Source organism: Triticum dicoccoides, chromosome 5A (genome assembly GCF_002162155.2).
Source record: "Triticum dicoccoides isolate Atlit2015 ecotype Zavitan chromosome 5A, WEW_v2.0, whole genome shotgun sequence".
NCBI classification, from domain to species: Eukaryota; Viridiplantae; Streptophyta; class Magnoliopsida; order Poales; family Poaceae; genus Triticum; species Triticum dicoccoides.
Genome location: NC_041388.1, coordinates 538,942,017 through 538,967,313, shown reverse-complemented (window position 1 = coordinate 538,967,313; position 25,297 = coordinate 538,942,017). Strand labels below are relative to the sequence as shown.

Here is a 25,297-nt window from a genome sequence, read left to right as displayed (position 1 = left end):
GTTAAATCATATGCAGCTAGCTAAATACACACAGCCCTTTCATTCATGATCTTGTATTAGATTGTAACTCTGTTGCTTCGAAATAGAAGTCCCTGATTACTGCAAAAGAAATACACACACCCCAAAGATTTAACTGTACATTATAAAGAAGATTCTGTTACAGAGCAGAACATGAGCGGAAAAAAATCAGTTGAACTGCATCTACCTACATAACTTCATGATCCAAAGACAACTTTTTTTAAAAAAAAATTGGCAAGCCGTAAGCGCGAGGAAAAGGAGCTCAACTCATCTATGCAGCAGTGCATCAATTTCCCTTTACTACACAGCCCGCCGCTCTGTTAATTTCCAATGAACTCTGTTAATTTCTTATTATGTTGCTGGAATGTTCTGCAAACTTACAGCGGTAAGGCCCATACTGCACAAACATTGCACACATTTTCTTTCGACATCCAAGCCCATTTGCAGAGAGTGACATTTGATAATGCATCTTGTTCTTTCTTGATGCGAACAATTACAATGCTAAAAACCTGCATATACCTGAGGCGTACTATCTGTTTTCATTTACACAGTTGCTATCTGTTTTCATTTACACAGTTGCGAACTTTGTAATAAGAGCACCAACAGCACACATGATGTGCAGAGGTAGGAGTAGGACGCATCACTCGCTGTCCCCATCCTGAACTCAGCTTCTGTCATGATCCTTCCTGCGCCTCCCTGACAATTGGCGACACTTAGATAAGTTGCGGTTCTGAAAATGTATGTCCATTCAATCGGTATAGCAATTTCATAACTATCTAGCACAAGAGAGTCAGTGGACCGTGTTATTATCATGTTCCCTCTCTCTTATGATCCATATTCATTCAAGTCCTTTATATTATTACCCGTACTATTATTGTTCATGCTAGAAATAACACCATGGTGATGCATAGGTGTGTCTTACTTACCATTAGAGCCTCTGTTCCACAGGACCTCGGAGTCAATCGTGGTGAGGTGTTCATCATCAAGCCTCTTCCATGTCTTGATAGACTTCACTCCTTGCCACTCACCGCTCACCGTCTTCTCGAGCTGCACGGACACCACCCTTGCTCTCCTCGACCACCCAGCCTTCCCGTACGCATGGTAACCCAAGCCACCGGCATAGCAGAGCTGAATACCGGTGAGCTTCCCGCAGAAGTCATTTACGTGATCATGTCCTATGAAGGCAGCCTTCACATCTCCAGCTTCCACCATCGTGGTAAAGAAACCGGAGTTGATTGATGGCGAGCTGATACTCTCCTGCTTCACTCCTGTGAAATCAGACGCTGTGAAGCTGCTGAACTCCGGCAATGGAATGTGGAAGTATGCAAGAGCAGGTGCTGGCTCCTTCTGTCTGGGTTCTTCATTCCTGTAGTTTTTCTGCATTTTATAGTGAGTTTTGTTATTTAAATTTGTAACAAAAAAATATGTGCATAGCACCAACAAAATGAGATTACCATACTAGTGTCGTCGCGGAAACAACTTGGTATTCTTAGATATCTATATTCAACTCAACACGGAAAATATCTTGAAACCAACTGTACTCGGAAAAACATTACCAGGCCAGCAAACAGATATACATCTATTCTGAAATAGGATGAATTTCTTGAGTTATGTCTTCAGAGTAAATAGCGACAACATTTCGCAGAGTTAATATGGTTCAACAGATAAATATTGTGTTGTTGCTGATAGCAAAATAGCATCCACCTACTAAGTATGGTAGTAGAAAGTGTAAGGAGTGAGTATCACACCACACCAAGATGGTGACAGATCACCAATTTATATACCTGCAGACTCAAGGAGGTTTGCTTGAACCAAGCTTGCTGTGAAGCCTTGATCCAACCATAACCAGGGATCCACCATACAGTAGAACGGTCACCACTGTCGAGAAAATACAGGTTGAGCACTGATTTGTTAGCCAGCTGTGTTCCTTCAACCCCACCAACTTCGAGGTTATAATTACCGAAGCCGTCGATCTCTACTCCTTCAGGGTTGAAGCGTGACAGGGTTTTCTTCATGCCTACAAGGTGGCGCATCACGCCCTCCCGCGACAGGGTGCCCTCCTGGTCATGGTTGCCGAGCACAGCAGCCCAGGGAATGTTCATGGCGATTGCCGGGGCGATGGCTGCATCCATCGACTTGGCCGCGTCGGTTGAATCTGCGCCGTATATGTTATCGCCTGTCCAGGAAACACTGCTGTTCAATCATCTATGCACAATTCTTTCAGAAGAAAGTCTTTGGCCGGCCCTGCTTTGATTGAAAGCAAAGTTATCTATGCACACCCACCCACCCACCAATCATTCAGACCCATTTCAGCGGATGAGCGATTGGGCATGGTCATAATTTCAATTTCCCCGACCCAATTCCAGTGCGGCTCGTGCTTCAGATTTCTTAATCGAAGTAGTATTAACAGAGCAGGGGAAGAGGAGCAGAGGATGGGTGGGTGGGGGTCGGACCTGTGAAGACGACGAGGTCGGGGTCCTCGGCGCGGAGGACGCGGTAGAGGAAGGCGGTGGTGTTGAGGTCGGAGCAGCCGGCGACCTGCTCGGGCAGCACGTCCTCGCACCCGGTGCTCCGCCCGTCGGCGTAGTGCATGTCCGCCACCTGCAGCACCTTGAACGTGCCGCCCTCCCGCCGGAACCGCAGCCCCCCGCCGTCACCGCCCCACTTCTTCCCCTTCCCCGCCGCGGCCGCCGCGTCGAGGAAGAGGCCGAGGAGGAGGAGGAGGAGCATCAGCGGCGGAAAGTGCCAGAGGCCGAGGCGGGCCATGCCGGCCGAGGGTGCAGCTGGCTAGCGGCGCGTGGTTGGGACGAGTGGAGCGGAGTGGGAAATAACCGGGGGATTTCTGTTCTTTGCAGGAGGATCTGGCTAACGTGGCTGGGCACCTGCCGCCTGCCAGTTCGTGCTTGGCGGCGAGTCCACGGTGAGATTGAGATTGAGGGCGGTTCGATGCGAGGCCGCCGACGCCGACGCCGACGAGTTTTTTATGGGCCTGTGGGCGGGGGGTGGATGAATATTCAGAGTTCAGCTGGGATGCCGGCGACTTGTACGTGCGTGGAATCCGTTGGTCGCGAGGGAGACGGGGACGGATGGACGGTGCACCAGATGAAGAAAGGCGCAGCTTATTCCATCCCGCCGTGGCATATTCGGCTTGCTCTTATAGATCTATTATAAAAATTCATCCGAAATACAAAACACACCAAACACAATAAAAATTTACATCAAGGTTCATAAATCGCCGAACTATCATTGCCGTCGCTAGAACGAGCCACCGACGCGTCTTTGTCGCCGCTCCCATAACGGTGCCGGCCTGACCTTCTTGATGACATCCGGAAGGTTGCGAAGGACGCGGTAGAGGAAGGCGGTGGTGCTGCTCGTAGTCCTTGGCTCTTGGCCGGGGATTTTAATCTGATTGTGAAGCAAGAGGACAAGAGCAACGACTTGATCAACCGGAGGATGTTGGGCAAATTTTGTGCTAAATTAAATAGGCTCGAGTTGAAGGAGTTGTACTTGAATGGGCGTCGGTACACGTGGTCTAACGAGCGGCAAAATGCAATTCTATCCGCCCTAGGTACAGGGGTCTCGGATCACTGTCCTTTAATGTTGGATATGAATGTGGAGATCAAAACTCACTTACGCTTCCGGTTTGAAGCTTTTTGGGTCAAGGCGAGAGGCTTCATGGAGATGATGCAAACGACATAGGAATCTATGCCACCAGCCTCAAATGATTACCTCACGTTCTACTATAAGCCGAGGGCCACAACGAAGGGTTTACAAAAATGGAGTGACCGCTGGATAGGGAATGTGAAGTTGCAAATTGCCATTGCCTTAGAGGTAATCACGCGGCTGGATGTCGCATGGATTCAAGAGTTTGTCTGATGCAGAACGGGAGCTGAGGAAATGCTTGAAGCGCAAACTTTTGGGCTTGTGTTCACTGGGCGCTCGATAGCAAGGCAACGATCGCGGCTGTTACAGCTGCGCGAGGGGGACGGCAACACAAGACTCTTTCATCAGCAAGCTAGCCATAGGCAACGAAAGAATATTATGCGATCCATAAGGTACAACCGGCAGGTATATTCGGGACAAGGAGAAGTGGCCTCTGCGGTCGGCGCCTACTACGACCAAGCTTTTGGCTGTTGTGAGTCGCAATAGCATACGCTGAATCTAGATGGGTTCAACTTACCACGCCGGGACTTATCGCAGCTAGAGGAGCCTTTCACCCCAGAGGAAGTTGAAAAGGTGATCAAGGCCATGCCAATGGACAAAGCACCGGGGCCGGATGGTTTTACAGGACTGTTCTATGCCACGTGCTGGAACATTATCAAAGCGGATTTCATGAATGTTATGGATTGCATGTATCGGGAGGACATGAGGGGCATGGTTGCAATCAACAAATCGCTAGTGTCTCTACTGCCGAAGAAAGAGGAGCGTTGGATGTGGGTGATTTTCGGCCAATAAATCTTGTGCATGGGGCCATCAAAATATTTGAGAAGGTTCTCTCTACTCGGCTGGATGTGGAACTTCCCAATTTAGTGGGAAATCACCAGAGCGCATTTGTCAAAGGAAGATCCTTGCACAACAATTTCATGCTAGTGCAGTGTATGGCAAGGAGGCTGCATGCGTTGAAGGCCTTCGATTCGGTCCAATGGCCCTTTCTGTTGGAAGTCATGCAACGTCTTGGTTTTGGACACAAGTGGAGATCTTGGATCTGCGAAATTCTGGCCACATCGACGACCAAAGTGATGGTGAATGGGGATCCAGGAGAAACCATATATAACTACAAAGGAATGCGAATGGAACCACTGCAGCGATTGTTTGAGGTAGTTGTGGAGCGAGGTGTGTTGGAACCTCTAGCTACAATGGGCATGAAGCAAAGGTTGTCGATATAAGCGGACGATGTGATACTTTTCATACGACCGAAACCAGTGGACCTGGTAGCATGTAGGGCAATATTTGCCTTGTTTGGAGAAGCTTCTGGCCTACGAATAAACATGAGCAAGTCAGTCGCCCTACCGATCAGATGTGCAGAGCATAGCATGGTTTTTTTGAGAAAGGATGCTTTTATTATCTCAAAATGTAGCTGTTGGAAATATGCCCTAGAGGCAATAATAAAATGATTATTATATTTCCTTGTTCATGATAATTGTCTATTATTCATGCTATAATTGTATTGTCCGAAAATCGTAATACATGTGTGAATACATAGAACATAATGTGTCCCTGGTGAGCCTCTAGTTGACTAGCTCGTTGATCAACAGATAGTCATGGTTTCCTGGCTATGGACATGGGGATGTCATTGATGACGGGATCACATCATTAGGAGAATGATGTGATGGACAAGACCCAAACCTAAGCATAGCATAAAGATCGTGTAGTTCGTTTGCTGTAGCTTTTCTGGATGTCAAGTATCATTTCCTTAGACCATGAGATTGTGCAACTCCCGGATACCGTAGGAGTGCCTTGGGTGTGCCAAACGTCACAACGTAACTCGGTGACTATAAAGGTCGAGCATGAGTCGTATAGAAGATACGATCAACATGAAGATGTTCACCGATGTTGACTAGTCCGTCTCACGTGATGATCGGACACGGCCTAGTCAACTCAGATCATGTTATACTTAGATAACTGGAGGGATGTCTATCTAAGTGGGAGTTCATTGAATAATTTGATTAGATGAACTTAATTATCATGAACTTAGTCTAAAATCTTTACAATATGTCTTGTAGATCAAATGGCCAACGTTGTCCTCAACTTCAACGCGTTCCTAGAGAAAACCAAGCTGAAAGACGATGGCAGCAACTATACGGACTGGGTCTGGAACCTGAGGATCATCCTCATAGCTGCCAAGAAAGATTATGTCCTAGAAGCACTGCTAGGTAACGCACCCGTCCCACAGAACCAAGACGTTATGAACGCTTGGCAGACACGTGCTGATGATTACTCCCTCGTTTAGTGCGGCATGCTTTACAGCTTAGAACCGGGGATCCAAAAGCGTTTTGAGCGACACGGAGCATATGAGATATTCGAAGAGCTGAAAATGGTTTTCCAAGCTCATGCCCGGGTCAAGAGATATGAAGTCTCCGACAAGTTCTTCAGCTGTAAGATGGAGGAAAATAGTTCTGTCAGTGAGCACATACCCACTATGTCTGGGTTACATAACCGCTTAACTCAGCTGGGAGTTAATCTCCCGGATGACGCGGTCATTGACAGAATCCTCCAGTCGCTTCCACCAAGCTACAAGAGCTTTGTGATGAACTTCAATATGCAGGGGATGGAAAAGACCATTCCTGAAGTATTTGCAATGCTGAAATCAGCAGAGGTAGAAGTCAAAAAGAACCATCAAGTGTTGATGGTGAATAAAACCACTAAGTTCAAGAAAGGCAAGGGTAAGAAGAACTTCAAGAAGGACGGCAAGGGAGTTGCCGCGCCCGGTAAGCAAGCTGCCGGGAAGAAGCCAAAGTATGGACCCAAGCCCGAGACTGAGTGTTTTTATTGCAAGGGAAATGGTCACTGGAAGCGGAACTGCCCCAAATACTTAGCGGACAAGAAGGCCGGCAAAACGAAAGGTATATGTGACGTACATGTAATTGATGTGTACCTTACCAATACTCGTAGTAGCTCCTGGGTATTTGATACCGGTGCAGTTGCTCACATTTGTAACTCAAAGTAGGAGCTGTGAAATAAGCGGAGATTGGCGAAGGACGAGGTGACGATGCGCGTTGGGAATGGTTCCAAGGTCGATGTGATCACCGTCGGCACGCTACCTCTACATTTACCTACGGGATTAGTTTTGAACCTCAATAATTGTTATTTAGTGCCAAGTTTGAGCATGAACATCGTATCAGGATCTCGTTTAATACGAGATGGCTACTCATTTAAATCTGAGAATAATGGTTGTTCTATTTATATGAGAGATATGTTTTATGGTCATGCTCCTATGGTGAATGGTTTATTCTTAATGAATCTCGAGCGTAATGCTACACATATTCATAGTGTGAATGCCAAAAAATGTAAGGTTGATAATGATAGTCCCACATACTTGTGGCACTGCCGCCTTGGTCACATAGGTGTCAAACGCATGAAGAAGCTCCATACAGATGGACTTTTAGAGTCTCTTGATTACGAATCATTTGACACGTGCGAACCATGCCTCATGGGTAAGATGACCAAGACTCCGTTCTCAGGAACAATGGAGCGAGCAACCAACCTATTGGAAATCATACATACTGATGTGTGCGGTCCAATGAGTGTTGAGGCTCGTGGTGGCTATCGTTATGTTCTCACCCTCACTGATGACTTGAGTAGATATGGGTATATCTACTTAATGAAACACAAGTCTGAAACCTTTGAAAAGTTCAAGGAATTTCAGAGTGAGGTTGAGAATCAACGTGACAGAAAAATCAAGTTTTTGCGATCAGATCGTGGAGGAGAATACTTGAGTCACGGATTTGGTACACACTTAAGAAAATGTGGAATAGTTTCACAACTCACGCCGCCTGGAACACCTCAGTGTAATGGTGTGTTCGAATGTCGTAATCGCACTCTATTAGATATGGTGCGATCTATGATGTCTCTTACCGATTTACCGCTGTCATTTTGGGGCTATGCTTTAGAGACTGCCGCATTCACTTTAAATAGGGCTCCGTCGAAATCCTTAAGACGACACCGTATGAATTATGATTTGGGAAGAAGCCTAAGCTGTCGTTTCTAAAAGTTTGGGGATGCGATGCTATGTCAAGAAACTTCAACCTGAAAAGCTCGAACCCAAGTCGGAAAAATGCGTCTTCATAGGATACCCTAAAGAAACTATTGGGTATACCTTCTACCTCAGATCCGAAGGCAAGATCTTTGTTGCCAAGAATGGATCCTTTTTAGAGAAGGAGTTTCTCTCGAAAGAAGTAAGTGGGAGGAAAGTAGAACTTGATGAAGTATTGCCTCTTGAACCGGAAAGTGGCGCAACTCAGGAAAATGTCCCTGTGGTGCCTGCACCAATTAGAGAGGAAGTTAATGATGATGATCAAGATACTTCTGATCAAGCTCCTACTGAACTTCGAAGGTCCACAAGGACACGTTCCGCACCAGAGTGGTACGACAACCCTGTCTTGGAAATCATGTTGTTAGACAACGATGAACTTTCGAACTATGAAGAAGCGATGGCGGGCCCGGATTCCGACAAATGGCTGGAAGCCATGAAATCCGAGATAGGATCCATGTATGAAAACGAAGTATGGACTTTGACTGACTTGCCCGTTGATCGGCGAGCCATAGAAAATAAATGGATCTTTAAGAAGAAGACAGACGCGGATGGTAATGTGACCATCTATAAAGCATGGCTTGTCGCTAAGGGTTATCGACAAGTTCAAGGGGTTGACTACGATGAGACTTTCTCACCGTAGCGAAGCTGAAGTCCGTCCGAATCATGTTAGCAATTGCCGCATTCTATGATTATGAAATATGGCAAATGGACGTCAAAACGGCATTCCTTAATGGTTTCCTTAAGGAAGAATTGTATATGATGCAACCGGAAGGTTTTGTCGATCCTAAGAATGCTGACAAGGTGTGCAAGCTCCAACGCTCGATTTATGGGCTGGTGCAAGCATCTCGGAGTTGGAACATTCGCTTTAATGAGATGATCAAAGCGTTTGGATTTATGCAGACTTATGGAGAAGCCTGCATTTACAAGAAAGTGAGTGGGAGCTCTGTAGCATTTCTCATATTGTATGTGGATGACATACTGTTGATGGGAAATGATATAGAATTCTTGGAAAGCATAAAGGCCTATTTGAACAAGTGTTTTTCAATGAAGGACCTTGGAGAAGCTGCTTATATATTAGGCATCAAGATCTATAGAGATAGATCGAGACGCCTCATTGGTCTTTCACAGAGTACGTACCTTGACAAGATATTGAAGAAGTTCAAAATGGATCAGTCAAAGAAAGGGTTCTTGCCTGTATTGCAAGGTACGAGATTGAGCTTGGCTCAATGCCCGACCACGGCAGAAGATAGAGAAAAGATGAGTGTCGTTCCCTATGCCTCGGCCATAGGGTCTATCATGTATGCTATGCTGTGTACCAGACCTGATATAAACCTTGCCGTGAGTTTGGTAGGAAGGTACCAAAGTAATCCCGGCATGGAACACTGGACAACGGTCAAAAATATCCTGAAGTACCTGAAAAGGACTAAGGAAATGTTTCTCATTTATGGAGGTGACGAAGAGCTTGTCGTAAAGGGTTACGTCGATGCTGGCTTCGACACAGATCTGGATGACTCTAAGTCACAAACCGGATACGTGTATATTTTGAATGGTGGGGCAGTAAGCTGGTGCAGTTGCAAGCAAAGCGTTGTGGCGGGATCTACATGTGAAGCGGAGTACATGGCAGCCTCGGAGGCAGCACACGAAGCAGTCTGGGTGAAGGAGTTCATTACCGACCTAGGAGTCATACCCAATGCATCGGGCCGATGACTCTCTTCTGTGAGAACACTGGAGCTATTGCCCTTGCCAAGGAGCCCAGGTTTCATAGGAAGACCAGGCATATCAAGCGTCACTTCAACTCCATTCGTGAAAGTGTTCAAAATGGAGACATAGAGATTTGTAAAGTACATACGGACCTGAATGTAGCAGATCCGTTGACTAAACCTCTCCCTAGAGCAAAACATGATCAACACTAGAATTCCATGGGTGTTCGATTCATCACAATGTAACTAGATGATTGACTCTAGTGCAAGTGGGAGACTGTTGGAAATATGCCCTAGAGGCAATAATAAAATGATTATTATATTTCCTTGTTCATGATAATTGTCTATTATTCATGCTATAATTGTATTGTCCGGAAATCGTAATACATGTGTGAATACATAGAACATAATGTGTCCCTGGTGAGCCTCTAGTTGACTAGCTCGTTGATCAACAGATAGTCATGGTTTCCTGGCTATGGACATGGGGATGTCATTGATAATGGGATCACATCATTAGGAGAATGATGTGATGGACAAGACCCAAACCTAAGCATAGCACAAAGATCGTGTAGTTCGTTTGCTGTAGCTTTTCTGGATGTCAAGTATCATTTCCTTAGACCATGAGTTTGTGCAACTCCCGGATACCATAGGAGTGCCTTGGGTGTGCCAAACGTCACAACGTAACTGGGTGACTATAAAGGTACATTACAGGTATCTCCGAAAGTGTCTGTTGGGTTGGCACGAATCGAGACTGGGATTTGTCACTCCGTATGACGGAGAGGTATCTCTGGGCCACTCGGTAATGCATCATCATAATGAGCTCAATGTGATCAAGTGGTTGATCACGGGACCATGCATTACGGTACGAGTAAAGTGACTTGCCGGTAACGATACTGAACAAGGTATTGGATACCGACGATCGAGTCTCGGGCAAGTAACGTATCGATTGACAAAGGGAATTGAGTACGGGATTGATTAGGTCCTCGACATCGTGGTTCATCCGATGAGATCATCGAGGAGCATGTGGGAGCCAATATGGGTATCCAGATCCCGTTGTTGGTTATTGACCAGAGAGTCGTCTCGGTCATGTCTGCTTGTCTCCCGAACCCGTAGGGTCTACACATTTAAGGTTCGGTGACGCTAGGGTTGTATATATATGAGTATGCAGTAATACGAAAGTTGTTTGGAGTCCCGGATGAGATCCTAGACGTCACGAGGAGTTCCGGAATAATCCAGAGGTAAAGAATTATATATGGGAAGTTGTCATACGGTCACCGAAAAGGTTCGGGGGCATATCGGTATTGTACCATGGCCACCGGAGGGGTTCCGAGGGTCCACCGGGAGGGGCCACCTCTCCCGGAGGGCCTTATGGGCTGTATGAGGAAGGGATCCAGCCCAAAGTGGGCTGGGGCGCCACTCCCCTAGGGCCCATGCGCCTAGGGTTGGGGGAAACCCTAAGGGGGGGTGCCCCCTTGCTTGGGGGGCAAGCCCCCCTCCCCTTGGCCGCCGCCCCCCTCTAGATCTCATCTAGAAGGGGCCGGCCCCCTTCCTCCTTCCCCTATAAATAGAGGGGTGAGGGGAGGGCTGCGGAGGACATCCAAGGCGCAGCCCCTCCCCTCCCCAACACATCTCCTCCTCCGTCACGAGCTTGGCGAAGCCCTGCCGGAGTACTGCTGCTCCACCACCACCACGCCGTCGTGCTGCTGCTGGAGCCATCTTACTCAACCTCTCCTTCCCCCTTGCTGGATCAAGAAGGAGGAGACGTCATGCTGACCGTACGTGTGTTGAACGCGGAGGTGCCGTCCGTTCGGCGCTAGGATCTCCGGTGATTTGGATCACGTCGAGTACGACTTCCTCATCCCCGTTCTTTGAACGCTTCCGCGCGTGATCTACAAAGGTATGTAGATGCAATCCGATCACTCGTTGCTAGATGAACTCATAGATGGATCTTGGTGAAACCGTAGGAAATTTTTTGTTTTCTGCAACGTTCCCCAACAGTGGCATCATGAGCTAGGTCTATGCGTAGTTCTCCTTGCATGAGTAGAACACAATTTGTTGTGGGCGTAGATGTTGTCAACTTTCTTGCCGCTACTAATCTTATCTTGCTTCAGCAGTATTGTGGGATGAAGCGGCCCGGACCGACCTTACACATACGCTTACGTGAGACTGGTTCCACCGACTGACATGCACTAGTTGCATAAGGTGGCTAGCGGATGTCTGTCTCTCCCACTTTAGTTGGAGCGGATTCGATGAAAAGGGTCCTTATGAAGGATAAATAGAAGTTGACAAATCACGTTGTGGCTATTACGTAGGTAAGAAAACGTTCTTGCTAGAACCCTTTTGCAGCCACGTAAAACTTGCAACAACAATTAGAGGACGTCTAACTTGTTTTTGCAGCAAGTGATTTGTGATGTGATATGGCCAAAGTTGTGATGAATGATGAATGATATATATGTGATGTATGAGATCATGTTCTTGTAATAGGAATCACGACTTGCATGTCGATGAGTATGACAATCGGCAGGAGCCATAGGAGTTGTTTTTATTTTTTGTATGACCTGCGTGTCATTGAGAAATGCCATGTAAATTACTTTACTTTATTGCTAAACGCGTTAGCCATAGTAGTAGAAGTAATAGTTGGCGAGCAACTTCATGGAGACACGATGATGGAGATCATGGTGTCATGCTGGTGACAAGATGATCATGGAGCCCCAAGATGGAGATCAAAGGAGCTATGTGATATTGGCCATATCATGTCACTATTATTATTTGATTGCATGTGATGTTTATCATGTTTTTGCATCTTGTTTACTTAGAACGACGGTAGTAAATAAGATGATCCCTCATAATAATTTCAAGAAAGTGTTCCCCCTAACTATGCGCCGTTGCGACAGTTCGTTGTTTCGAAGCACCACGTGATGATCGGGTGTGATAGATTCCAACGTTCACATACAACGGGTGTAAGACAGATTTACACACGCAATACATTTAGGTTGACTTGATGAGCCTAGCATGTACAGACATGGCCTCGGAACACAAAAGACCGAAAGGTCGAGCATGAGTCGTATAGAAGATACGATCAACATGAAGATGTTCACCGATGTTGACTAGTCCGTCTCACGTGATGATCGGACACGGCCTAGTCAACTCGGATCATGTTATACTTAGATGACTGGAGGGATGTCTATCTAAGTGGGAGTTCATTGAATAATTTGATTAGATGAACTTAATTATCATGAACTTAGTCTAAAATCTTTACAATATGTCTTGTAGATCAAATGGCCAACGTTGTCCTCAACTTCAACGCATTCCTAGAGAAAACCAAGCTAAAAGACGATGGCAGCAACTATACAGACTGGGTCCGGAACCTGAGGATCATCCTCATAGCTGCCAAGAAAGATTATGTCCTAGAAGCACCGCTAGGTGACGCACCCGTCCCATAGAACCAAGACGTTATGAATGCTTGGCAGACACGTGCTGATGATTACTCCCTCGTTTAGTGCGGCATGCTTTACAGCTTAGAACCGGGGCTCCAAAAGCGTTTTGAGCGACACAGAGCATATGAGATGTTCGAAGAGCTGAAAATGGTTTTCCAAGCTCATGCCCGGGTCGAGAGATATGAAGTCTCCGACAAGTTCTTCAGCTGTAAGATGGAGGAAAATAGTTCTGTCAGTGAGCACATACTCACTATGTCTGGGTTATATAACCGCTTGACTCAGCTGGGAGTTAATCTCCCGGATGACGCGGTCATTGACAGAATCCTCCAGTCGCTTCCACCAAGCTACAAGAGCTTTGTGATGAACTTCAATATGCAGGGGATGGAAAAGACCATTCCTGAAGTATTTGCAATGCTGAAATCAGCAGAGGTAGAAGTCAAAAAGGACCATCAAGTGTTGATGGTGAATAAAACCACTAAGTTCAAGAAAGGCAAGGGTAAGAAGAACTTCAAGAAGGACGGCAAGGAAGTTGCCGCGCCCGGTAAGCAAGCTGCCGGGAAGAAGCCAAAGTATGGACCCAAGCCCGAGACTGAGTGTTTTTATTGCAAGAGAAGTGGTCACTGGAAGCGGAACTGCCCCAAATACTTAGCGGACAAGAAGGCCGGCAAAACGAAAGGTATATGTGATATACATGTAATTGATGTGTACCTTACCAATACTCGTAGTAGCTCCTGGGTATTTGATACCGGTGCAGTTGCTCACATTTGTAACTCAAAGCAGGAGCTGTGAAATAAGCGGAGATTGGCGAAGGACGAGGTGACGATGCGCGTTGGGAATGGTTCCAAGGTCGATGTGATCACCGTCGGCACGCTACCTCTACATTTACCTACGGGATTAGTTTTGAACCTCAATAATTGTTATTTAGTGCCAAGTTTGAGCATGAACATTGTATCAGGATCTCGTTTAATACGAGATGGCTACTCATTTATGTGCCATGTCAATCCATGCGATGATGGACCTCGACCTGCCAATGAAAACGATTGCGGCAATGACCAAAGTGTGAGAGGCTTCCTGTGGTGCAAGAAGGCGGAGGCTAATGGCGGGAATTGCGCGGTGGCATGAGAATCGGTATGTGCCCCTAAATGGGCAGGAGGCCTTGGTGTCCCTAACTTGCACTGGATGAACGTAGCTATGCAAGCGAGGTGGCCATAGCTGAAACGGACAGATGATAGTAGGCCGTGGAATGAGTTCACTATCAAGGTGCCGAATGAAGCCATGCAAATCTTCCAAGCCGCAACTAGGGCAGATGCTCGCAATGGGCTTTCCACTATGTTTTGGCAAGATAGGTGGCTAGATAGAATGAGGATACAGGAGGTGGCGCCGGACTTGTATAACATGATTCCCACTCGAATCTGACACGCTAGTCTGGTCGGTCAGGTGCCTGCAAGCGACGAGTGGGTAGTGGACATTGGGCCAGACATCACCACTGCAGCCCTACAACAGTTCCTCGAGTTGTGGCTGAGGGTAGCTCCGTGGGAGCCGCTCATTAACAAGCAGAATACACTCACTTGGTCTTGGGAAACACATGGGCAGTTCTCGGTGAGATTGGCGTATGCTTGCCGGTTTTGGGGACGTGAAGTTGTGCCAACGTCGAAGCTGACTTGGAAATGTCTGGCACCTTTGCAATGTCGCTTCTTTGCTTGGTTAGCCCTAAGGAACCAGTGTTGAACTTCGGATCGCCTAGCCAGGAGAGGTTTACCACATCAGGACACATGTCTGTTTTGTGACCGGGAGGAAGAAATGAGAAACCACGTTCTACTCACATGCGTGTTTGCCAGGATGATGTGGACAACGGTTGGAGAGGCTTTTGGCAAGTGAGACTGGACGCTGAGCCAGCAAGATTCCCTTGGGGCTTGGCTATGTAGCAAGAGTGGAGATACCTCTCTCGGCACCAATGACCTGCATACCATACTGCTAGTTTTGTGGGAGCTATGGAAGCATCGTAATGCCATCGTGTTCGACGGTGCTTCGCCCTCGATCGAGAGGCTCATCGCCAAGGTGGGGTTAGAGACTAAGGTGTGGGCCGGCAAGGCTGCTCAAAGGGGAGTTGGGCGGTTTTCTAGGTGGTTTGCATAGGTGGGCTAGTCGGGAGGAGTAGAGTCTATTCATGTACGCGGAGTGTGTACGGGAGTAACGGCCGTACGGAGATGTATGTGTAAACTGGTGGTCGAGGCATTCTTTGCCTTTCTTCTTTAATATATGATATGCATATTCATGCATATTCGAGAAAAAAATGACAGCCGAAAAGTCTTCGTGCACGTGCCCCTAAATACCAGCTTCACGGCGCTGCGGTCGTTGCCGTGAATCCTTGAATCGATCTGAAGAATATGACACCAAATCTTGTCGTTGCTTACGCACAACGAGAAGCACTAACCTCGCCGTTCTGAGAAGCTGGCAGGAATCTACACCATAATGACCTCCATTTTTAAAACGCCAACCAAGAATGAAAAAAGAAATGCCGGCATCACACGCACGAGTGATATGGGCAACAAAAAACAATGAGAACCTAACCCAATACTCACTCCATTCACAAATATAATACTTTTTTGTGAATCTTAGGTATATGGACACGTTTTTATTCACTCATTTTAGTGCATATCTAAGACATATATCTAAAACATCTTATATTTGTGGATAGAAAGAGTACGATAAAAAAAAGGACTGTCTAAAGATCGACTGAATTCCATTTGGGGTTCTAGTTGGATTTTTTGTCCAATTGTGACATGCTATGTGTCAGTCTGCATTTTTCTCCAATTCTGCTGTTTAAAAGTCAACTGATTTCTCTATCCATGTAAGTCGAGTGGCACTTAGCCCCTCTCCAACTTCAGAAACGGGCCAGGTTTCCAGGGGTTCGGTAGACCCCATTAGGGCATGTACAATGGTTCTATCTTAAGACTGCCACATAGGATAAATGATGAGGTGGAGGAGAGAAAAATCATAAGAAAAGACTTGTCTTCTCTTATTTAAGAGAAGACAAGAGATGATCTCTTAGCATAATTTGTCTCACCCTATTTTTAGAAATAACTACTTACTGAAGATAAAGCTAAGAGATGACCCATTGTAAATATGTTTTTTGTCATCTCTAAACTACATGCAAGACTTAATATAAGACTATATTATCAACCATTGTACATGCCCTGAGCATCTTCAACGACAACCCTACATAATTAATTAAAATAGGGCATCACTCCTTCAAACCTCGGCCTAATCCATAATTAATTAAAAAAATATTTCAGAAAATAATAATAAGCCAATGACAACACTATATCTAGTTTGACCGGTCCTTATCTAGTTTTCCTCTTTTTGTAGTTTGCTCCCACATGTAAGTGTGTGTGATAGAGGGGGTGAGAGAAAGAGTTTTTCCTGTATTTTGAGAGTGGGTCTCACATATAAGTGACACATGGAGATAGAGGCAAAAAAGTCCAGCAAATGCCTGAAAAATGGTCAAAGCCCTTTGATTGGACGAAAACGTCACGGAAGGAATTCTATAAGGGCAACTAACGACAAAGGCAAATTTGAGCAGGCTTGGGAAAGTGGTGGGTTTGAGTTAGGGGTTGAAATGTAATTGGCACAAGAAAATGGACACAACTAACATAATGAAAACTACTACCCCCTCCGATCCATATTACTTATCTTCTAGACAAATCTAAGACAAGTAATAAGGATTGAGGGAGTTCATGATTTCTGGTGGGAAAACGGGAGAAAAAATTGTGATTTCATCGCTCTCTATTGTTTAACGCAAAAACCTTCTCAAGTAAAACATATTTCTCCATGAGTGCTTGAAAAAAAGGGACCATGGCCAAACTAAGTGAATTAGGTACCTTCTGCTCCCTTAAAAAAGTGTGTCACAGAACCAAACACTAACCATTGAAAGGCAGATTATCTCCTGCACACAAACATTCAAATGAGAGATTTACAATCTTGACTGAAGAATTAACAATAAATAAAAGACAACAAGACCTCCTCTGATTTGTTGTAGAAGAACGCTGAACCTATTGGGGGGGATTAATAGATGGGCATAGCGGACTAAAACAGAGAACAGGAAAAACAAGAAAAGCACATTGACAACTTGAACATTGATAATCATGACTGAAATTTATAAACTTGTTCCTGTTGTTTCTAACCACACGCAAGCAGACACACACACATGCATGTGTTCAGTTACAAAAATCGGAGAAATGACTAAAGAACTCATGAAAGCCCAGACGAACATCATCTTTAACTTCTCAGAGGACATGAAAGGACGACCATCATCTCGAGCTCATCGTGGGCAATGGTCTTGAATCTCTACTCCTAATGGACGAGTTGGTTGAATAGTCCCATCATTTTCGTCTGGTTTTTTTCGCTGTTTTTTTGTCTCATGTCCCATCACCCTCCCACTAAAAACCAAATCAATTTCCACAACCCTTACTCTGTTTTTTCCATCTTGGCACTTGTATTTCCCCATTACGTACGATTCTTTCGATCTTGGGGTAAAGATCTCTGTCTTACTGATTTTCATTCAAATAATCAAGCGTGGATGTGGCCTACGTTGGGTAACGTAGCAGAAATTCAAAATATTCCTACGCATCACCAAGATCTATCTATGGAGAAACCAGCAACGAGGGGAAGAAGAGTGCATCTACATACCCTTGTAGATCGCTACGCGGAAGCGTTCAAGAGAACGGGGTTGATGGAGTCGTACTCGTCGTGATCCAAATCACCGATGATCCTAGTGCCGAATGGACGACACCTCCGTGTTCAACACACGTACAGCCCGGTGACGTCTCCTACGCCTTGATCCAGCAAGGGAAGAAGGAGAGGTTGGGGAAGACTCCATCCAGCAGCAGCACAACGGCGTGGTGGTGGTGGAGGAGCGTGGTACTCCAGCAGGGCTTCACCAAGCACCGCAAGAGACGAGGAGGGAGAGGGGTAGGGCTGCACCAAGAAGGAGAGGAACTCATGTCTCTTGGGCAGCCAAACCTCAAGTATATATAGGGGGAGGGGAGGGGCTGCGCCCCCACCTAGGGTTCCCTCCCTAGGGGTGGCGGCAGCCCCTAGATCCCATCTGGGTGGCGGCCAGGTGGAGGGGGAGAGGGAGGCACACCAGGCATGGGCCCTAAGGCCCATCTGCCCTTAGGGTTTGCCCCCCCTCCTCCCCTTAGGCGCCTTGGGCCCTTGTGGGGGGGCGCACCAGCCCACCTGGGGCTGGTCCCCTCCCACAATTGGCCCATGCAGCCCTCCGGGGCTTGTGGCCCCACTTGGTGGACCCCCGGGACCCTCCCGGTGGTCCCGGTACGTTACCGATAAAACCCGAAACTTTTCCGGTGACCAAAACATGACTTTCCATATATAAATCTTTACCTCCGGACCATTCCGGAACTCCTCATGATGTCCGGGATCTCATCCAGGACTCCGAACAACATTCGGTAACCACATACAAACTTCCTTTATAACCCTAGCATCATCGAACCTTAAGTGTGTAGACCCTACGGGTTCGGGAACCATGCAGACATGACCGAGACATTCTCCGGTCAATAACCAATAGTGGGATCTGGATACCCATGTTGGCTCCCACATGCTCCACGATGATCTCATCGGATGAACCACGATGTCGAGGATTCGATCAATCCCGTATACAATTCCCTTTGTCTAGCGGTATTGTACTTGCCCGAGATTCGATCGTCGGTATCCCGATACCTTGTTCAATCTCGTTACCGGCAAGTCTCTTTACTCGTTTCGTAACACATCATCCCGTGATCAACTCCTTGATCACATTGTGCACATTATGATGATGTCCTACCGAGTGGGCCCAGAGATACCTCTCCGTTTACACGGAGTGACAAATCCCAGTCTCGATTCGTGCCAACCCAACAGACACTTTCGGAGATACCTGTAGTGTACCTTTATAGCCACCCAGTTACGTTGTGACGTTTGGCACACCCAAAGTATTCCTACGGTATCCGGGAGTTGCACAATATCATGGTCTAAGGAAATGATACTTGACATTTAGAAAAGCTTTAGCATACGAACTACACGATCTTTGTGCTAGGCTTAGGATTGGGTCTTGTCCATCACATCATTCTCCTAATGATGTGATCCCGTTATCAACGACATCCAATGTCCATGGTCAGGAAACCGCAACCATCTATTGATCAACGAGCTAGTCAACTAAAGGCTTACTAGGGACATGGTGTTGTCTATGTATCCACACATGTATCTGAGTTTCCTATCAATACAATTCTAGCATGGATAATAAATGATTATCATGAACAAGGAAATATAATTTATTATTGCCTCTAGGGCATATTTCCAACAGTCTCCCACTTGCACTAGAGTCAATAATCCAGTTCACATCGATATGTGATTAACACTCAAGGTCACATCCCCATGTGACCAACACCCAAAGAGTTCTGGGTTTGATCATGTTATGCTTGTGAGAGAGGTTTCAGTCAACGGGTCTGCAACATTCAGATCCGTATGTACTTCGCAAATTTCTATGTCATCTTGTAGATGCAACTACTACGCTACATTTGGAGCCATTTCAAATAACTGTTCTACTTGGAGCTATTCTTGTAGATGCAACTACTACGCTACATTTGGAGCCATTTAAAATAACTGTTCTACTTGGAGCTATTCTAAATTGTTGCTCCATTATACGTATCCGGTATCTCTACTCAGAGCTATCCGGATAGGTTTTAAGCTTGCATCGACGTAACTCTTTACGTCGAACTCTTTATCACCTCCATAACCGAGAAACATATCCTTATTCCTCTAAGGATAATTTAGACCGCTATCTGGTGATCTACTCCTAGATTACCTTTGTACCCTCTTGCCAGATATGTGGCAAGGCACACATCAAGTGCGGTACTCAGCATGGCATACCGTATAGAGCCTATGACAAAAGCATAGGGGACGACCTTCGTCCTTCCTCTTTCTTCTGCCGTGGTCGAGCTTTAAGTCGTAACTTCATACCTTACAACTCAGGCAAGAACTCCTTCTTTGACTGATCCATCTTGAACACCTTCAAGATCATGTCAAGGTATGTGCTCATTTGAAAGTACCATTAAGCGTTTTGATCTATCCTTATAGATCTTGATGCTCAATGTTTAAGTAGCTTAATCCAGGCTTTCCATTGAAAAACACTTTCCAAATAACCCTATATGCTTTCTAGAAATTCTACGTCATTTCTGATCAACAATATGTCAACAACATATATTCATCAGAAATTCTATAGTGCTCCCACTCACTTCTTTGGAAATACAAGTTTCTCATAAACTTTGTATACACCCAAAATCTTTGATCATCTCATCAAAGCATACATTCCAACTCCGAGATGCTTACTCCAGTCCTTAGAAGGATTGCTGGAGCTTTGCATACTTATTAGCATCTTTCAGGATTGACAAAACCTTCCGGTTGTATCACATACAACCTTTCCTCAAGAAAATCATCGAGGAAACAATGTTTTGACATCCTATCTGCAAGATTTCATAAATAATGCAGTAATCGCTAATATAATTCCAACAGACTCTTAGCATCGCTACGAGTGAGAAAGTCTCATCGTAGTCAACTCCTTGAACTTGTCGGAAAACATCTTAACGACAAGTCGAGCTTTCTTAATGGTGATACTTATCATCATTGTCCATCTTCCTTTTAAAATCCATATGCACCTAACAGCCTTACGACCATCAAGTAGTTCTTCCAAAGTCTACACTTTGTTTTCATATATGGATCCTCTCTCGGATTATATGGCCTCGAGCCATTTTGGAATCCAGGCCCACCATTGCTTCTCCATAGCTCGTAGGTTCATTGTTGTCTAGCAAAATGACTTCCAAGACAAGATTACGTACCACTCTGAAGTAGTACGCATCCTTTTCATCCAAGAGGTTTGGTAGTGACTTGATCTGAAGTTTCATGATCACTATCATAAGCTTCCACTTCAATTGGTGTAGGTGCCACAGGAACAACTCCCTGTGCCCTGCCACACACTAGTTGAAGAGACGGTTCAATAACCTCATCAAGTCTCCACCATCCTCCCACTCAATTCTTTTGAGAGAAACTTTTCCTCGAGAAAGGACCCGATCCTAGAAACAATCCCTTATTGCTTTCGGATCTGAGACAGGAGGTATACCCAACTGTTTTGGGTGTCCTATGAAGATGCATTTATCCGCTTTGGGTTCGAGCTTATCAGCCTGAAACTTTTTCACATAAGCGTCGCAGCCCCAAACTTTTAAGAAATGACAGCTTAGGTTTCTCTAAACCATAGTTCATACGGTGTCATCTCATTGGAATTACGTGGTGCCCTATTTAAAGTGAATGTGGTTGTCTCTAATGCCTAACCCATAAACTATCATGGTAATTTGATAAGAGACATCATGGTATGCATCATATCCAATAGGGTGCAGTTATGATGTTCGGACACACCATCACACTATGGTTTTGCAGGCTGTATTAGTTTGTGAAACAATTTCCACAATGTCTTAATTCTGTGCCAAACTCGTAATTCAGATATTCATCTCTATGATCATATCATAGATATTTTATCCTCTTGTCACGACGATCTCTCACCTTCACCCTGAAATTATTTGAACCTTTCAATAATTCAGACTCATGATTCATCAAGTAAATATACTCAACATCTACTCAAATCATTTGTGAAGTAAGAACATAACGATATCCACTACACGCCTCAGCACTCATTGGACTGCACACATGAAAATGTATTACTTCCAACAAGTTGCTTTCTAGTTCCATTTTACTGAAAATGAGGCTTTCAGTCATCTTGCCCATGTGGTATGATTTGCATGTCTCAAGTGATTCAAAATCAAGTGAGTCCAAACGGTCCATTTGCATGGAGTTTCTTCATGCATATACACCAATAGACATGGTTCGCATGTCTCAAACTTTTCAAAACGAGTGAGCCCAAAGATCCATCAACATGGAGCTTCTTCATGCGTTTTATACCGATATGACTTACGTGGCAGTGCCACAAGTAGGTGGTACTATCATTACTATCTTATATCTTTTGGCATGAACATGTGTATCACTACGATCGAGATTCAATAAATCATTCATTTTAGGTGCAAGACCATTGAAGGTATTATTCAAATAAACAGAGTAACCATTATTCTCCTTAAATGAATAACAGTATTGCAATAGACATAATCCAATCATGTCTATGCTCAATGCAAACACCAATCTCGATGGTAGAGGGAGCGTGCGATGCTTGATCACATCAAGCTTGGAAAAACTTCCAACACATATTGCCAGCTCACCTTTAGCTAGTCTCTGTTTACTCCGCAGCCTTTTATTTCGAGTTTACTAACATTTAGCAACCGAACCGGTATCTAATACCATGGTGCTACTAGGAGTACTAGTAAAGTACACATTAACACAATGTATATCCAATATACTTCTATCGACCTTGCCAGCCTTCTCATCTACCAAGTATCTAGGGTAATTCTGCTCCAGTGGTTGTTCCCCTTATTACAGAAGCACTTAGTCTCGGGTTTGGGTTCAACCTTGGGTTTCTTCACTAGAGCAGCAGCTGATTTGCCGTTTCATGAAGTATCCCTTTTTGCCCTTGCCCTTCTTGGAACTAGTGGTTTCACCAACCATCAACAATTGATGCTCCTTCTTGATTTCTACTTTTGTGGTGTCAAACATCGCGAATATCTCAAGGATCATCATATATGTCCCTGATATATTATAGTTCATCACGAAGCTCTAGCAGCTTGGTGGCAATGATTTTGGAAAAACATCACTATCTCATCTGGAAGATTAACTCCCACTCGATTCAAGTGATTGTGGTACTCAGACAATCTGAGCACAAGCTCAACAATTGAGCTTTTCTCCCTTAGTTTGTGGGCTAAGAAAATCATCGAAGGTCTTATACCTCTTGACGTGGGCACGAGCCTGAAATCCCAATTTCAGCCCTCGAAACATCTCATATGTTTCGCGATGTTTCAAAATGTCTTCGGTGCCTAAATTCTAAACCGTTTAACTAAACTATCACGTAGTTATCAAAATGTGTATGTCAGATGTTTGCAACATCCACAAACGACGTTCGAGGTTCAGCACACTGAGCGGTGCATTAAGGACATAAGCCTTCTATGAAGCAATGAGGATAATCCTCAGTTTATAGACCTAGTCCGCATAATTGCTACTATCAACTTTCAGCTAAATTTTCTCTAGGAACATATCTAAACTGTAGAACTGAAGCGCGAGCCATGACATAATTTGCGAAGACCTTTTGACTATGTTCAGGATAATTAAGTTCATCTTATGAACTCCCACTCAGATAGACATCACTCTAGTCATCTAAGTGATTACATGATCCGAGTCAACTAGGCCATGTCCGATCATCACGTGAGACGGACTAGTCATCATCGGTGAACATCTTCATGTTGATCGTATCTACCATACGACTCATGCTCGACCTTTCGGTCTCTTGTGTTCCGAGGCCATGTCTGTACATGCTAGGCTCGTCAAGTCAACCTAAGTGTTTCGCGTGTGTAAATCTGTATTACACCCGTTGTATGTGAACGTTAGAATCTATCACACCCGATCATCACGTGGTGCTTCGAAACGACGAACTTTCGCAACGGTGCATAGTTAGGGGGAACACTTTCTTGAAATTTTAATGAGGGATCATCTTATTTACTACCGTTGTTCTAAGCAAATATGATGCATAAACAAGATAAACATCACATGCAATCAAATAATAGTGACATGATATGGCCAATATCATATAGCTCCTTTGATCTCCATCTTGGGGCTCCATGATCATCTTGTCACCGGCATGACACCATGATCTCCATCATCATGATCTCCATCATTGTGTCTCCATGAAGTTGTCTCGCCAACTTATTACTTCTACTACTATGGCTACCGGTTAGCAATAAAGTAAAGTAATTACATGGCATTGTTCAATGACACGCAGGTCATACAATAAATAAAGACAACTCCTATGGCTCCTGCCGGCTGTCATACTCATCGACATGCAAGTCGTGATTCCTATTACAAGAACATGATCAATCTCATACATCACATATCATTCATCACATTCTTCTTGGCCATATCACATCACATAGCATACCCTGCAAAAACAAGTTAGACGTCCCCTAATTGTTGTTTGCATGTTTTACGTGGCTGCTATGGGTTTCTAGCAAGAACGTTTCTTACCTACGCAAAACCACAACGTGATATGCCAATTGCTATTTACCCTTCATAAGGACCCTTTTCATCGAATCCGTTCCGACTAAAGTGGGAGAGACTGGCACCCGCTAGCCACCTTATGCAACTAGTGCATGTCAGTCGGTGGAACCTGTCTCACGTAAGAGTACGTGTAAGGTCGGTCCGGGCCGCTTCATCCCACAATACCGTCGAAACAAGATTGGACTAGTAACGGTAAGCATATTGAACAAAATCAACGCCCACAACTACTTTGTGTTCTACTCGTGCATAGAATCTACGCAATAGACCTAGCTCATGATGCCACTGTTGGGTAACGTAGCAGAAATTCAAAATTTTCCTACGCATCACCAAGATCTATCTATGGAGAAACCAGCAACGAGGGGAAGAAGAGTGCATCTACATACCCTTGTAGATCGCTACGCAGAAGCGCTCAAGAGAACGGGGTTGATGGAGTCGTACTCGTCGTGATCCAAATCACCAATGATCCTAGTGCCGAACGGACGACACCTCCGTGTTGAACACACGTACAGCCCGGTGACGTCTCCTACGCCTTGATCCAGCAAGGGGAGAAGGAGAGGTTGGGGAAGACTCCATCCAGCAGCAGCACGACAGCGTGGTGGTGGTGGAGGAGTGTGGTACTCCAGCAGGGCTTCGCCTAGCACCGCAAGAGACGAGGAGGGAGAGGGGTAGGGCTGCACCAAGAAGGAGAGGAACTCATGTCTCTTGGGCAGCCCAAACCTCAAGTATATATAGGGGAGGGAAGGGGCTGTGCCCCCACCTAGGGTTCCCTCCCTAGGGGTGGCGGCAGCCCCCAGATCCCATCTGGGTGGCGGCCAGGTGGAGGGGGAGAGGGAGGCGCACCAGGCATGGGCCCTAAGGCCCATCTGCCCTTAGGGTTTGCCCCCCCTCCTCCCCTTAGGCGCCTTGGGCCCTTGTGGGGGGCGCACCAGCCCACCTGGGGCTGGTCCCCTCCCACACTTGGCCCATGCAGCCCTTCAGGGCTTGTGGCCCCACTTGGTGGACCCCCGGGACCCTCCCGGTGGTCCCGGTACGTTACCGATAAAACCCGAAACTTTTCCGGTGACCAAAACATGACTTCCCATATATAAATCTTTACCTCCGGACCATTCCGGAACTCCTCGTGATGTCCGGGA

The 25,297-nt window shown here is 45.6% G+C and overlaps 1 protein-coding gene across 1 annotated transcript; it reads right to left on the bottom strand.

Annotated features, from left to right (window-relative positions):
- Positions 1–339: 339 nt before the first annotated feature.
- LOC119302609 (probable inactive purple acid phosphatase 29) lies at positions 340–3,105 on the bottom strand. Its single transcript, XM_037579646.1, has 4 exons — positions 2,472–3,105; positions 1,803–2,194; positions 945–1,395; positions 340–714 (listed from the first exon to the last, which is right to left on the bottom strand). Exons 1-4 carry the CDS (start codon positions 2,782–2,784, stop codon positions 683–685), a joined length of 1,188 nt encoding a protein of 395 aa, XP_037435543.1. The 5' UTR covers positions 2,785–3,105; the 3' UTR covers positions 340–682.
- Positions 3,106–25,297: the final 22,192 nt, after the last annotated feature.

Excerpts from the sequence above, each read along its gene's own strand:
- LOC119302609 (XM_037579646.1), bottom strand. The coding sequence starts at position 2,784 with ATGGCCCGCCTCGGCCTCTGGCACTTTCCGCCGCTGATGCTCCTCCTC. Across the intron at positions 2,195-2,471 it reads CGACCTCGTCGTCTTCACAG|GCGATAACATATACGGCGCA; the intron begins GTCCGACCCCCA and ends TTTCCTGGACAG. Across the intron at positions 715-944 it reads GTGGAACAGAGGCTCTAATG|GGAGGCGCAGGAAGGATCAT; the intron begins GTAAGTAAGACA and ends GCCAATTGTCAG.